The 17,095-nt window shown below is 39.0% G+C and overlaps 1 protein-coding gene and 1 non-coding gene across 2 annotated transcripts; one reads left to right on the forward strand and one right to left on the reverse strand.

The window, feature by feature from the left end:
• The first annotated feature begins 1,625 nt into the window (after nt 1–1,625).
• Nucleotides 1,626–2,378, forward strand: LOC141641014 (uncharacterized). The gene is made up of 2 exons (XM_074449692.1): nt 1,626–1,642; nt 1,862–2,378. The coding sequence occupies exons 1-2, from the start codon at nt 1,626–1,628 to the stop codon at nt 2,376–2,378; spliced, it is 534 nt and encodes a 177-aa protein (XP_074305793.1).
• Nucleotides 2,379–10,599: 8,221 nt separating this feature from the next.
• On the reverse strand, nt 10,600–10,706 carry LOC141644675 (small nucleolar RNA R71). The gene has a single exon (XR_012544287.1). It is a non-coding gene; the product is annotated as a small nucleolar RNA R71 (small nucleolar RNA).
• Nucleotides 10,707–17,095: the final 6,389 nt, after the last annotated feature.

The raw sequence follows: 17,095 nt of genomic DNA on the forward strand, positions 1-17,095 counted from the left end.
TTGATTGCATCTATATGATTCATTTATGCTACCTTATCATAATAATCCAACCTAAGCCTCCAATTCCCTATTTAGTCCAACCTATTTATTATCCCATATTAATCTGATCTTTCCTATCATTTAACTTATTTTACACCCGCCTTAATTTTGACCGGTTGCAACCTATGAATGTCTGTTATTATTAGGTTTCCCACTACTTCTTCTTCTTCACTCACCTTCTTCTTACTTCCTTTTTTTCTTCTTCCTTCTACTGCTCCTTACTAATTCTTTGATTATTTTGGGTTTCCTCTTCAATTTTTGGTTTTGCTCTTCAATTTCTGGGTTCCCCCACAATCAATTATTCTAGGTATGTTCTTCAATTTATGGGTTCACTAACAATCTGGGTTCAATTTATGGGTTCACTATTAATAGTTCCTCGCAAATCCCCAAAATTAAAGAACCCTTTCAATCTACCCCAAACTCAGTCGGATTAAAGCCCTCCAGTTGAATCCGCATCCTTCAAACGCTCGTTTTACAATATCTTTGTCTCCCATCCTCTCCATAATCAATGACTTTCTCATTGTATGTGATGCTTGAGCTGAATTCATTGGTCTTAAAGAGACATGTGCAGAGATGTAGGAATTAGCCTCCTGCTCTGAGGTCCAGTAGTCCTCTTTACAATCGGAGGGATGAAACCATTTCCCTTCTTATTCAAGATACGGCCAGCAGACTTAGCACCTTTAATCAGATCAGGCTTTGATGATTTAGGAGTTGACAACATTGTCGATTTTGGCATTGGTTCACTAGTCCTCTTCGGGACTGATGTTGGTGATTGTTTATTCGTATTTGTTCAACTAACAACCTTCTTCACCAATGTTTCCTAGATAATTTCAATTTTCAGAAACATACAACATTACCTATAACAAAACTAGCAATTGCGCCCTCCATTATATGTCCTCAGCCGGATTAATGTTAGGTTCATATACCCCTATTAGACTCATCTAATCATTTTATAAATTACTTGTAATTTATATTTATGTGGATCTAGTTGCATGAACAACAAATAATGAAATACGTAAGAAAATCGAGTTTCCTTACATAGTAAATGTACCGGATTTTGGGCACAAGTAAGGTCTCCTACCTTCACTTGTTCTTGAGCTTAATACATTGGAATGATCCTCCATAAACTCAAACTTTCAAATTAGAAAATATCCTCTTGATTGCACCCAAAACAATCCCTTAAATCTAATAATAATATTAACTAGATGTTATTATTAGATTCCTTAATATTTCTAATAATATATAAGTATTACTACACTAGTAATAATATGAAGTGATATTAGAAATAGAGTTGAACAATTTATAAGATGTAAAACCAATTTTAGAGTGAGAAAGGAAAAATACACAAGACAATATTGTGAGACTGGTTGAATGGAAAAATAAGAGCCAAGCTCTTATTTTAGAGGGAGGGTGCCTGTTTTTGGAGGCCAAGAGAAGGCCAATGCGTGGCCTTTACTTTTCCTTTTGTTCTTCAGAATAAAATAGATGTAAGACTACTTACAAAATAGGTCATCATTGTGTATTTAACAATTAAATAATACACCCACTAACCTATAAATCCCTCTATTTTTTGGTCCATAGATAAAATGGACATCCATTTTATGTTTGTCAATTTGTCATTTGTAATAAGGTAGGTCATGTGTCACACACCATGCCTACATGTATTTTAATGCATATTTAATCCCTTAAATATCATTTTACAACAAATAAATTACTTGTGACGAAATAACTAGTAATACATGATTACAATTATTAAAATGGGTCAGCATAGTGTTTGCAGCAGAATATAAGCTTAAACTTCATTTGTGTATGATAAGTTCAGGTGCAGGGGGAGGTTTGCTAGCTGGGCAAGGACTGTTTGGACTCGTGAAGTGCTACCTAAGCATAGTGTTTTTACAGGGCTTGCTATGCAGCAGAGACTTGCTACTGTGGATCAGCTTCAGAGGAGACACATACTGATTGTGAACCGTTGTGTTCTCTGCAAGGAAGAGTGTGAGACCCATCAGCATTTGTTTTTCAAATGCAGGTTCTCTGCTTCAGTTTGGCAGGGGATACTAGCTTGGATGAACTTAACTGGTAGAACCATGAATCTCAGAAAGGAACTACATTGGATTGTTGCTAGGAGGCATAGTAGGCATTGGAAGGCCAAATGGTTTGTCAGCTGTCTCAGTGCGGTAGTTTACAGCCTTTGGGAAGAGAGGAATTTACGAACTTTTCAAGACCTGGAGCATGGTATTGACTATATTATTAGAAGGGTCCAGTATTTAGTTAGAGAAAGGTTATTGTTTGCTACTCATTCCTCATTTGAGGATGACATAGTTGGGTCTCTAAATGTCTAAGTAGTATAAGCATATTGGTTTTACTTTTGTAAGATTTGCCTTTAGTCCCTATATGGATGAATATACGGCTTGTTTTTCTTGCAAAAAAAAAAAATTATTAAAATGGGTCATATAAATATAATTCACAACATTTTGCAATTATAATTATTCAATCATTCTTAATTTAATTGTTTCACAAACAACAATGAATTTTTAGTAATGAAATCTTTTAATTACTAAAATAAATCTTATTTAATCAAATTACAATAAGTTACAAAAATTATCACTCACAAATGAATTGTTCAATTTTAAGGAATTGATTAACTTGTATCGATATACAATTAATCAACTTATCTATTAAGGGAATTGTCCTATAGGTGTAACCTTAAGGGATCAACTGATCACCACCGTCAAACGACAGTAATGTTAAACTTTAGTTAGCCAATCATTACTGATTAATGTTGATCAGTTGACTATATAATTGAATCATCCCTTACATATTCTTATTATAAGATTTATTAATGTGATCGCACTATTGTTGAGGACACTTACTCCAACAATCTCCCACTTGTCCGAGACAAGTGTGCGTCACCAATTCTCTTATCCTACTACAATCTCCCACTCAATGCAAGGTATCTTGCAGGTCGTACTTGCATTTGATCATATCTAGAGTGGTTTCCTCGATCTGGAGAATAACTGTTGACCGGAATAATCTACCGTAGATACCTTCCGAGCGTGGCCACGCATTTTCAGTTCACTTCTCCTCGAGTGGCCCTGAGATTTTAGATAACCCTAACAAAGGGGTGGACAATTTCCATCGCACTATTCCCTTTGAATAGCCACAGCTCATCATGACCCAAAAGATGTCCATCTGACCGCAGTTACGAAAGTCGTAGAGCATAAATCAAAGTCACTCAAAAATAGTGCCACCTTGGGCGAACAGTCTCTAGTCAAAGAATTGACTCATAAGAATACTATAGTAGCTCTTGCCACGACCAGGCTTTATGAATTACCAGAACTCTATAAGCGGTCACTGCACGATAGAGTGTCTCATACAGTCTGCCTATGTGATCGACTAGTCATCTCTTATGACTCTATGGCACTTGAACTTGCCATCAATCTCTTCACACTCTAGTCACTTGGAGACGTCACCTCATATAAGCAACTAGGGGCCAATACTATGTGTAGATACCTCATTTCTGCACCTCCCGCAAGCCACCCGGTGATGATTGGGCCGCATGTTTGGTACACGGAACGATTTATCACAATTCGTAAGTTTATCGTCAAGTGATAGCTCAAATACTTGTATCTACCCCTTGGTCGTCATCTACGCACCGTTACGGTCGTTTTGACAGTAATTAGAGTACATTTGGAGTCCGGGTAAAAAACTGTCTTTCTTTTCTAATAAACCGTTTAAAATGGCGAGTCGGAATATTCCGGATATTTCTATTCCATATTTTAATCTTTTAATGTTTTGACAAAATATATCCCGAAATTATATTTTAAACAATAAGGAAGTTGAGATCTACCGCAATTCCACAACAGAAACGCGAAAAATGTTTCTTCCGCAGGAGGAAACTCCTGGGGAAAGGACGCAGCACCTGCTGCGCCTCTTCCAAGAGCCGCAGTGGCTGATGCGCCTATTCCCCAGCTCTTTTCTACATATTTTCAAATCTTTTCGAGATTTGTTTCCAGTTTTACCGTAACCCTAATTCCTCCGTGTGATTAGTATAAATAGAGACCTTCGCTCCTCATATTTCTCACGCGAGTGTTCGCCCTTCTCTTCTCCCTTTGCATTCGAAGACCGTGCCCTTTGCTTATTGGCGTCTACGTGCTTGAACTTTCGACCACGTAAGCTCGGATCCTTCTGAGTACCAGCCTCGTTTTGCATGACCGATTAATTTGACCCACTCCACTCAATCAACTTAATCAATTTAATTTAATTCCTCTTACGAGGGGACTTTCATCATACATTCGAGTCGAGCAATCACTAATCGTTAGCTTAGTCAATCTCGATTCGTCAAACATGTATGTCTGAGGGTGTAAATCTCATGTTTTATTATTGTAGAAATTATTGTAAGGTTTACGTCGAAAGCATGTTTAAAACCGATTTACAGAACCCTTTTATCAAACCTATTTTTACGGATTAACAGAAGACAGACGTCGAGAAGAAACCCAGTAACTGATGCACCTCTTCGAAGAGTCGCATCATCTGTTGCACCTCTTCCTAAGGTTGCCGCAGTTCCTGCTTTTCTTCTTCGTCCTCGCCTTTCTGTTAATTCGTCTTCTTTCGTTCTTCTTTCTTATTTTCCTTCTTTTTCATTCGTACATAATTATTATAATTATAACATTTATAATTTTCATCTTTAAATCCCGACTTAAATCCCTTATAATCAATACTTGCGGGTTTTCGTCATTAAAATCAAATCCAGATTTTAGAGATTCGAGTCATTAATATCAAATCTCTGGGATTCGACTTTTATATATTTTCATCAGTTTATCGCGTCTTAAATTCGTTTTCGTCTGAATAATTTGACCTAAGTTAGTTGTAATTAGCCTCTTATTAACCTTTAATTCACTCATAATTAGTCTATAATTAGTTCTAATTCATTTAAGTTCGTTCGTTATCGCTTTTATGACCAATTTATATGTAAATAACCTGTTAAATCATTTCCACTTGAGTCGAGCACCAATAATCGATCATTAAATTCACCAATGAACATTAACGATATGCAGTTCTGGCTTCACAGCCAAAACTCACCTCAGGAATAGACGCAGTGACCACTGCGCCTCGTCCAAGGGACGCAGCTCTGCTGCGGCTATTCCTGGGTGATTTCTGTCCCCGAACTTCCGTTTCTGCTTTGACCTAGTTTATTAGTTTTCGTATTAATCAACTATTACCCGTAATATCACTACTAATCTGTCCGTTTTCTAACCTTATTTATTTCTTTTTCTTTTCTCGAATTATCCGTTTTAAATGTATTTTCGACGTAAATCATCAAATCATTGTAATTATTGTAATTTTAATTATCGAATTTCATTTATTATACTCTTTATTATCGTATTGTTTGCTTGTTCTCACATGTAATCAACCTTAAATCCTTACTTCGACATTAATGAGTGCTAAATTACGTGTTCACCGACATAGTTTAATTCTCACATGCTAGGATTAAAACGATGGATGTTGCATTGCATGCATATAATCGACAACATATCAAGTATAGATGATTTTCCCTAATCATTAGTAGAGGCCGCTATCGAGGCGGGCGGGATTAGGTGTTCATTAAAAGAGCTTCTTAATACGTATGCTCACCCCTTACTCCAGATCTCTGTGAACATCCGTGTTCATTGGCATCCACGAGAGTCATTCTAGAAATAGAATGCTAAGGGTGATGAGTTCTTGGTGTCTATGGCACTACTTTGTGTCTTAACATGACGTGAAGTATTAGAACGGTTTCCAATTTTCCATAATAAATTGGTGGCGACTCCACAAATGCAAACGCTTGTTTTCCTAAGCGACCCCGTGAGCCCCCCGTGTCCACAGTTTGGCGACTCCGCTGGGGAGTAATACAAGTACGTGTTGCCAATGGTGAAAGTTTAACAAGGTTAAGGAATAATTTATATGAGACAGTTGTCGATTTTCATTACTCGATCTTCCTAGATCATTTTATTCGGCCTTCCTAGGCCCAACCCAACCCATTCGACTAATCGTCCCGTTTGGACGGTCCAAATTCTTATCTGGGCCTAAGGATGGATAGCGATTGACTTCAACCATACCATGATGCTTACTCCTATTTGTATCAAGGGCCTTCACTACACGAGGGAATGGACTAGGAATCGGCCTTACTCTTATTTGGCGCGGACCTCTCCACAGACCCGGGTTTGATTGCTCGGTATGGCAACCCACCCTTTAAACCAAAAACCCTTTTAAATGCACTCAACATACCGTTATAATGCCTGTTTGAATGCTTGTATCATATGTGATCACCATTTTCTAAACAAAACCATGATGAATTTTGTAAAATCAAAAACCTCTTTCTAAATGTAAATATTTTTTAGGAATGCCCAAATTAGCGCAAAACGAGTCGAAACTCTGTCCAAATATCGAGTCAAAAGTCGGGCCTCAAAAGCCCATTTCAAAACCTCACTTCGAGTCAACACTCCTACAAATACACTACAGTTGATCGGGACAAACATTTCAAAACTTTGTCATTTTCAAACCTCACTTGACACAAGTGGCACACTCCCACTTCACAATTTGAGTTTTTTCTTTGAGTAAGTGTGCTAGAATGGTTGATCATGTTTTGATTCGTCATCTATCTCTTATCCAGTTTCCAAGATGTCTGGAACTAGTCACGCAAGTGTCAATGGACAATCACAAAATGGTAATGATCAAATCCTAGTTGCGCTCGCTCGTCTCCAAACAAGTCAAGAACAAGCTTATGAACGCCTTAATGCTATTGACAACCGGATTGTTGCGGTAGAAACTAGGCTACCTCCTGCAGAAGATGAAATTCCTAATGAAGTTGTGAATGACAACCTTCCACCCTATGTTGGACAACCAGAAACCAACCCTCCAGTAGGTCTTACTGAAGCTGAAAAGCGACTCCAATACTTGGAGGAGCAATTAATGTACCTAAAAGGAGACGATATCTATAGGGAAAACAATCGCAAGTATGAGGCCGTGAGTGCCAAATTACCAACCAACTTCAACATGACTGATATCCCGAAATTGAAGGGACATGAAAACCCTTTGAACCACATTCGTGCGTTCAAAAACTACATGTCTATCAAAGGCATCAAACCCGAGATGTTCTTAAGGATATTTCCTTCATCTCTCGACACCATTCCTAAGCAATGGTTATATTCCCTAGAGCACAAGAAGATTGCCACCTGGGATGATGCCGCAATCGAGTTCGCTAAGCAATACGCGGATAATGCTGAAATCCAAGTCAATATGCGGACTTTAAAGGTTCTTACCCAAAATGAGAAAGAAGGCTTCACCGACTTCCTAAGTAGGTGGAGGAAGAGTAGTACACAACTTGTCGAGCGTCTAGATGAAGCTACCCTTGTGGAAACGTTCGTGGATAATTTAAGGTCCATTTATGCAAATCACTTGAGATACCAAAACATTAAGCCCTTCAAAGACTTAACTGTGCTAGGAACAAGAATTGAGGATGAAATCCTTAAAGGACTCTTGTCCAAAACGGTAGGTCATGGATATCAAGGCTCAACAAGTCGTTCTTATGGCTCTACTAGCAAGACTGATGGGGTTAATCTTCTTGAATCATCAAAGAAGAATAACCCCCAAAGGAAATTCAGAAACATTGGTGAGACGTACTCTAATGCTTTGAAGAGGTTAATGAAACAAGGTAAGCTCTAACCCATAGCGCCTACCCCTGATCCAGAAAAGAAGTCCAAGTTCTGGGACGAAAATTCATACTGCGAATATCATAGAAGTAAGGGACGCGATACAGAGAAATGTTACAAGCTAAAGCATTTCCTTCAAGATATGATCGAAGACGGTCGCCTACCCATACCTCCTGGAGGTAAACCTAACAATACTCATAATCCTCTTGTAGTTCTGATGATTACAAATAAAGAATCTACCTTAGATTGTTCACACCTCATTTCTCCAGTCGAAGATGAGATCCATGCATTAGAAGGTGAAGGGAGTTACTCCACCATTTCACCTACCATCACCGACTTCATTGCATGGGCAAGGAGTGTGAATAGACAAGTCTCAGAACTAGAAAATGTAGTGGCATCCCTCCGCAATCCAAGCACTACACCTAAGGAAAGTACGCCACTGATGTGATCAATATTTGAGCATATTTAGTCTCCGAATTAGCTTCGTTCCTATGCTTTTTAGTGCATATTTAGGTCATTTACTATCTTTAGTCCTTTGTTTTGCATATTCTTCGAGGTGTTGTTTGCTTGGTAGGAGAGGAGTGCAAACCTTGCATTTTCATGGAAAAATAGAGCAAAATTGATCGAATCTAATGACCAAGCATCAAAGAGAAGACAAGACTAGAAGGCCTTTGTACATAATGTAGCAGATGGGCAATGATGAAGAAGATCCTTGCATCCCCGACAAAATCCCGGAGGATTGTTGGAAGAAGAAAAGAAGAAAAGAAGAAATGGCAAGCTGAACTAAGATCCGAGCGTCTCACCTATCGGGACGCTGGTCCAGAAGCTCCACAGGCTGCTCGTCCAAGCTGACAGGCCACTCATCCAGAAGCTATACAATCCGCTCGTCCCGACCTTTTGTACGCTCGGATTGTCCTCCAGAGCAACACGTCCCATTTTGTCTTCATTCGAGATGCGCATATTTTTGGAAGACTAGCTAAAAGGAGACCCGCATCTTTTCTTAAGAGGAGCGATTCCTCAAGGACTTAATCGTCATTTAAACCCTTAGTAACCCTTATTTGTGCACCTAATCCCCACTATAAATACCCCATTAGTCTAATTAGATTATCATGTTCTTCTTATCAATCTTTAGTGTAGTTTATATTATTCTAATCTCTCTTTAATCTTGTAATAAACTTCTAATCAAGTATTAATACAAATCTCATTTCCTTAATTTCTCTATTGTTCATCTTTTATTTTGGGTAATTGAAGATTATTTAGGTTTATTGGGAGATTGACAACCTTCCATCAATCATCAAGTACTTCTATTATTCTTTGCATTATTATTTTGGAATCATCATTAGGTATAATTCTCTTAATCCCTTTTTAATTATATTTAATCATCTTCATTTATTCATCATGTTTTGCTTTGTTAATATGATTGACAACCTTGTTAACGTGTCAAACTTGATAATGAGTGAGTAGTTTCCTTAACTAGGGTTAATGGGGAAATAGGGGAAACCAACATGGGGGATGATTCATGCTTAATTTAATATGTTCACATAATTTATTTGCTTGCTTGTTGTGATTTCAACTTATGCACATGTTATGTTTGATGAAATGCGAGCCTATGAATCCTTGCATTTTTTACCCATCACTTACCTTTTCAATGAGACTTGTAAGACATAAACCAACTCGAGTCTCATTAGACCATGCATATAGTTCAATATGGAGGATTAAGTCGACTTGTAGGTGTTGTACAATCTAATTGATTCGGCTCCGGGACCCAAACCTTCCTAGGATTGTAGGATTGTAAGATATAAACCTTCCTAGGATTGTAATTCGGCTCCGGGACCCAAACCTTCCATGAATCCCCTATGAACCCATGACACCCTAGTACTTTTAATCAAGTGTTTACATCTCATTTTAGTCATCTTTCTTGTTTTCTTTTATTTTTATTTAGTTTAGTGATCTTCTTATCTCAACCCAAATTGTGACACCCCTAGACACCACTACTTGCAATCGAAAATCCTACATCAATACCCGTCCCTTGGGATCCGACCTTTACTTGACTTTTTACTCGTAGTAGAGTTGTTTGTGAAGTTATAAATATTATTTTAGTCTAGGTGCTCCTAACGACAAGTAACCGAAATCTAAGCTCAAAGCGGACCGACCAAAAATGGCGCCGTTGCCGGGGACGGTGTTAACTTGATTTGATTTTCTTTGATTGTTATTAGTTGTGTCTTTCTTTGCCTTGGGAAGTAAAACTCCAAAAGGTTTGTTCTAATTGTTTTCGAGTTGTTTGATATTTTGCATGTCTAGAAGATCACAAGGTAACTTATTACCCATTGATCACGAAATTGAAAGGACTTTGACAACCAATAGAAGACTTGCTAGAAATACTATGAGAGGTATTGGTAAGGTTGTAGATATTCAACCAAATACTATTGAGTTCATCAACCCTTTTGCAAGAGAAGGTGAGGAGAATCCAATACAAAATCAACCACACAATCACCCCACAATGCCTAACTTTTCATCACATTCCGTACCAACCGAGGAGAACCTACCCAATGGAACTCCCACACCACAACACGTAACCGGAAATTTCATTGCAAAATCCGCATTTATCCAATTAGTCGAAAGAAGCCAATTTGGGGGGATGCCTAGTGAAGACCCTCATTCTCACATGGAGACTTTTTGTGACTATTGTGATGCGATTTCATAAACCGGAGTGACTCAAGACCAAATTCGATGGGTCTTATTTCCTTTTTCTCTAATTGATACCGTGAAATAATGGGTTAAGAGCCTTGATAAGGCCGCTCTTGGAATTGACTCTTGGAAGAAGTTGGCTCTAGCTTTCTACAAAAAATTCTACCCTCCGGAAAAGACTAACATGCTAAGAGCTCAAATCACGGGTTTTAAGCAAAGTGACGAAGAATCTTTGTATGAAGCTTGGGAGAGATTCAAAGGAACTTGTCGCTCATGTCCTCATCATGGACTTAGCGAGTGGTTCTTGGTACAACAATTTTGGAATGGTCTTTATGAAGACTCAAGAAACATTGTCAGCATGGGATCAAATGGTGTGTTTACCAAAGTTGACGATAATCAAACTTGGAACAAGATTGAAGAAATGGCGGTCCATAATTCACAATATAGTAGACCTCGCAAGGCTACTAGAGGAGGAAAGCATGAAGTGGATTCTATTACTCAATTGGGTGCTCAACTTAGTGCTCATATTGATACCATCAACTTGAAGTTTGACAAGGTTATGGCTAAGCTTGAAGAAGCCTCAAAATCACCAAAGCATCATGTTAATGCCATGATGGCATCTTCATCAATCCCAAGTGGGATATATGAGAATTGTAGAACTTTGGGACATGACCAAAGTGAATGTAGGGGAACAAATGAGCAAGTGAATGCTTTTCAAGCATACAAAAGTGGTACCCCTTATTCCAACTATTACAATGAAAACACCAAATTCCATCCAAATCTCTCATACAAAATCCAAAATGTTCAAAACCCTCAACCAACATACACCCCACCTCCCATGAGAAACCAAAATCGAAGACCCTTTTACAACCAAAACCAAGGTTATCAAAATCAAACTCCATACAATCAAAAAAATGACCAAGGTTTTGATGTTCAAAAAGCGGTCCTCCAAATGCAAAAGAATCAACAAGAACTTTTCACTCAAATGCAAAAAGATAGCCAAGCAAAAGACATCACCATCAACAACATCCTAGCCCATACAAAAATGTTGGAAACTCAAATGACCCAACTAGCATCTTCAAGCTCTCAAAGACAAAAGGGGCAATTACCACTTCAAAGTAATCCCCCAAGACATGAAACGGTTAGTGCCATTCACTTGAGGAGTGGTACGAGATATGAAGGGCCAAAGAAGCAAGTTGAGGATGAAGTTGTGGAAGCTAGTGACAAGGAAAGAGTTGTGCAAAACTTTAGGGAAGAACAGCCCACCAATCAAGAAGTTTCAAAGAAAAGTGAAGAAAAAGCCAAAGAGAAGGAGCCCATTGTGATTAGACTTCCATTCTCGAGTCGTCAACCTAAGCCTAAGTTTGATGACCAACTAGAAAAATTCATGGAAATTGTAAAGAATTTGGAAGTCTCGATTCCTTTCACGGAATTGATCAATCACGATTCGGCCTATGCAAAGTACATGAAGGACATCCTTACGAAGAAGAAATCAATCCGGAAGCTTGAGACTATTGCCTTCACTAAGGTGAGTAGTGCCATCCTTCAAGGGAGTTCACCTCCAAAACTCAAGGTTCCGGGAAGTTTCTCCATTCCATGAACTATTGGTGACACTACAATCAACAAAGTTTTATGTGACCTTGGGGCAAGTGTTAGTGTCATGCCATATTCGGTTAGCAAGAGGCTAGGAATGGGAGAACTCAAATGTACCAACATCACGCTTCAAATGGCGGATAGATCAACAAATACACCTTTAGGGGCATGGGAAGATGTTCCTGTGAGAATTGGAAAATTCTTCATCCCGGTAGATTTCGTTATTGTTGACATGGAAGAAGACTCCAACATTCCTATTATCTTAGGAAGACCTTTCTTGCACACCGCGGGAGCGGTGATCGATGTGAAGCATGGAGAGCTCACCCTTGAAGTGGGAGATGAAACCATCACTTTCAATCTTGATAAGACCATGAGAGCTCCACGATTCCACGAGCCATGTTTTATGGTTGATCACGCTAGCCGGAAGGATGATAGGAAAAAGTTGGAATTTCAATGGAAAGAGAAAGTGGATGACGCTTCATCAAAAGAACAAGGAAATAGCAACAATGAGAGCTTGAAAAGCTCACCCATGACAAGTGAAGAAGATGGCCTCATTGGCCAAGACAAGAAAGAAGGAGAGTTGTCTCTATCAATTCAAGAAATTTTTAATGATCAAGTAGACGAAGTTTGTGGTCTTTGGGATGATGAGTTTGAAGGGATATTCAATCCCTATATTGGTAATGCTATGAACCAAGACCATCATGGAGAACAACAAGTGCAAAAATCTATTGAGGACCTTTATCATGATAATGAGCAAGCTTTCGACTACTTCTTCAAGGTGTTGAGTAACATCAAAAACACCTTGAACATGCCCCCTTGACATCTCACATTGGATGAGAGTTTGGTGGAGTCCTCCCTAAACCACCATTAGTAAATATTCTAACTCCCTAACTTGCATTTCAATTATTAAAATGCATTTTTATCATTTTTGGATTTATATTTTTGTGCCTTGATCAAGATATTCATCATTTTGAGAGAAGTGAGGGAGGGACTTATGATTTTATTTATGTGTAGTGCTTTACCTTAATGTGGGGATAGCAATTGCTTAGGCTATTCATGCCTTTGTAGTGCCCCCACAATGAAGAACACGAGAATTTGATGTGACCATAATTAGAGCATATTTAGTCCCCGAATTAGCCTTGTTCCCATGCTTTTTAGTGCATATTTGGGTCATTTATTGTCTATAGTTCTTTGTTTTGCATATTCTTTGAGGTTTTGTGTCCTTGGTAGGAAAGTAGTGCAAACCTTGCATTTTCATGGCAAAACGAGACTAAATTGATTGAATTTAATGACCAAGCATCAAGGAGATACAAGATTAGAAGGACTTTGTACATACTTTAGTAGATGGGCAATGATGAGGAAAGTTCCTTGCATCCCCGAGGAAATCCCCAAGGATTTTACGAAGAAAAGGGAAGAAAAGAAGAAGAAAGCACGCTGCATGACAATCCGTGCGTCTTCTCAAGAAGACGCCCGTCCACCAAGCCACAATCTGTAATACCCGCCCTTTTGGAGATACTTTGACCAGTGTTGACCGACCTTGGGGAGCGAGAATAGTCCTAGAAAGACGTACCAAAGTTATCTTGGGTTACGAGTTGGGAGTGGTACTCGATAGAGTAGAGGCTACTCGATCGAGTAGCTTAGTTACTCGATCGAGTAGGGGGTTACTCGATCGAGTAGGTTGGGTACTCGATCGAGTATCGAGTTTACAGCGAGGGCTTTATATCGCGTTTTGTTAAATCCGCAAATCATTTCCGCCTCATTTCTTCCATCCATCAGTCGCCCCTTTCCCTTCCCCTCACCACAAAACCTCCATGGATGCCCTTTGAAGGTCCTTGTGCCTTAGGAGAGCGTAGCTTGAGTCGGGTAGTGGTCTTTTGCCGGGTTTCTCCTTATAGGTATGTCATAATCGTCATCACTTTTCCCATGGTTATGATTAGGGTTTGCTTGTTAGTAATAGATAGTTGTTTTGCCCTTATAGGCCGTGCTTGGTTGCTGGTTATGACATGTGTCGGCGTGGATTGGTTGCGGTTGCGTAAAGGTAGGTTCGCCTACTCAGTTTCTGTAGATAGTCTAGTGTGTCGATCGTTGTATCGTTGTTGTTGTGCTGTATTAGTATAATTGGTTGGTTCAGACGATGTAGTGATTGTGATTGTGATTGTTTGTCTGTGGTTCTCGAGATGCGTTCTCGGCTGAGTGGAGTCACTTGCGGGAGTGGCTTCACGCCCTAGTTTCGCCCTTCGTGGAACCCGCCACGGAAGGGGATGTTCACATTAATAGGACAGGGTTATCGCTCGGTATGATGAGCGGGGCTTAGGTAGGAACGGCTGCGGTCCCCCACTGGCAGGGCTGGTCTAGTGGACAGTCGGTGGCGAAGATGGAGTGGAGTACCTGTTTGTGATTGATTGTGTTATGTTGGTTTGTTAGTTGTGGTTAACTTGGTTGTGTCTTATCTCAGTACTGACCTTGTGTGGTTGTCTTGTTTGTTTATGTGTCTGCCGTGATCCCTTATGGTGAGCAGTCAGTCTTAGCAGGTGTTGATGTGGTTGCTGGCTGGAGTCCGGGCAGGGATGAGTTGTCACGAGATTTAATAATTATAGCAAGTAGTCTTTGAGTTGTATCTTTTATATCATTAGTTGGATAGATGTCTTGTTATATAATTTAATAGTTCTTTTATCGGCACTTGATTATTACTATCCTCGGGAAACCGAGATGGTAACGCCTTTATATGCTAAGGAAGGCCTAGTTAAGGCTCCTCTGTATATGGGGGTGTTACACAATCCGTGCGTCTTCTCCCAAAGACGCCCGGGCAGCAGCAACCAGAAGACGCCCGTCTTCTCCCAAAGACGCCCGGGCAGCAACTCACGAATCCGGCCGTCTCGAGCCTAAGACGCACGGATTCCAAGGCAGCACAACTTCGTTTTTCAAGCTTCAAAGAAAGATGCCCATCCTTCCAAAAATACCGGCGTTTCCCTAAGTAGAGACTTAATCGTCATTTAAGCCCTTAGTTAACCTTAATTCCTACACCTAATCCCCACTATAAATACCCCATTAGTCTAATTAGAAGAGCATGTTCTTCTTATCAATTTCTTAGAGTAGTTAATATCAATCAAATCTCTCTTTAGTTTTGTAATCAATAATTAATCAAGTTTTAATACAAGTTTTATTTCCTTAATCTCTCTTTTGTTCATCCTTTATTTTGGGTAATTGAAGATTATTTGGGTTATTATTGGGAGATTGACAACCTCTCAATCAAGCATCAAGTACTTCTTTTATTCTTTGCTTTATTATTGGAATCATTAGTAGGTATAATTCTCTTAATCCCTTTTTAATTATTGCTAATTACTTTCATTTGTTCATCATGTTTCACTTTATTGGTATGATTGACAACCTTGCTAGCGTGTTCAACATGATAATGAGTGAGTAGTTCCATAGCTAGGGTTAATGGGTAATTAGGGGAAACCAACATGGAGAATGATTCATGCTTAAATTAATATGCTTTCATAGTTTATTTGCTTGCTTGTTATGATCTCAACTCATGCACATGTTATGTTTGATGAAATGCGAGCCTATGAATCCTTGCATTTTTTACCCATCACCTATCTTTTCAATGAGACTTGTAAGACATAAACTAAATCGAGTCTCATTAGACCATGCATGTTGTTGAGTAGGGAAGACTAAGTCGACTTGTAGGTGTTGTACAATCTAATCGATTCGGCTCCGGGACCCAAACTTTCCTAGGATTGTAAGAAATAACCCAACTCAATCCATCACAATAATAATTGCTTGCTTATAATTTGAGAACATGTTTGTATGATCAATTCCCATGAATCCCCTATGACCCCATGATACCCTAGTGCTTTTTATCAATTGTTTACAACCCTTTTTAATTCATCTTGCTTGTTTACTTTTATTGCTATTTAGTTTAGTGACCTTCTACATCAACCCAAATTGTGACACCCCTAAGACACCACTAGTTGCAATAGAAATCTCATCTCAATTCCCGTCCCTTGGGATCCGACCTTTACTTGCCTCTTTACTAATTGTAGAGTTGTTTGTGAAGCTATAAATTGTGTTTTGGTCAAGGTGCTCCTAACGACAAGTTACCGAAAATATTTTACTCCCGACCAAAAATGGCGCCGTTGCCAGGGACGGTGTTAACTTGATTTAGATTTTCTTATATTGTTATTAGTTGTGTCTTTCTTTGCCTTGGGGAAGTAAAACTCCTCAAGGTTTGTTCTAATTGCTTTCAAGTTGTTTGATATTTTGCAAGATGGACCTTATAGATTGTTTTGTAGAGGACCACTTAAGTATACCTTTCTTCAAAGATCCCATCCAAGCATTGGAAGCCTTGGATGCAAGTGAGGCTAAAAATATGTATTGGGAATTGGAGGTATATCTTTTTGAGGCCGCTCTAGCTAACAAAGAACTCACTCATGCACAATCCGTATTGGTGCATAACATCCTAGTGGAAGCATATCAACCTATACAAGATGAGCAATCCATCCTAGAAGACATCTTACGAGCTCAAGAGCAAGAGGAATCCATCATGGAATTCGTATGTGATGAGGTTGATGAGAATGAAGAACAATTTGAATATGCTATGAGAATGGAATGCCTAATGGAGATGGAGCAAATTCTCAATGAAACTCCAAAGGAGGAAAGTGAGGTACAAACTCCTACTTTAAAACTCCTTCCCCCAATTTTGAAATATGCTTACCTTGATGAATCAAAGACCAAACCCGTGATTTTTAATGATAGACTTGATGAGAACCAATTGGGAAAATTGCTTGATGTGTTGAAACAAGATGAGAAGGCTATAGGTTATAGTCTAGATGACCTTAAGGGGATAAGTCCCAATTTTTGCATGCATAGAATTCATCTAGAGGAAGACCATAGACCTACCATTCAACCTCAAAGAAGATTGAACCCCCACATGCAAGAAGTTGTCAAAGGAGATGTTATGAAATTACTTGATGCGGAAATCATATATCCCATATCGGATTCTTTATGGGTTAGCCCCGTCCAAGTGGTACCTAAGAAAGGAGGTACCATGGTAGTGACAAATGAAAAGAATGAGCTAATACCCA

This window comes from Silene latifolia, chromosome 2 (assembly GCF_048544455.1).
Source record: "Silene latifolia isolate original U9 population chromosome 2, ASM4854445v1, whole genome shotgun sequence".
Taxonomy (NCBI): Eukaryota; Viridiplantae; Streptophyta; class Magnoliopsida; order Caryophyllales; family Caryophyllaceae; genus Silene; species Silene latifolia.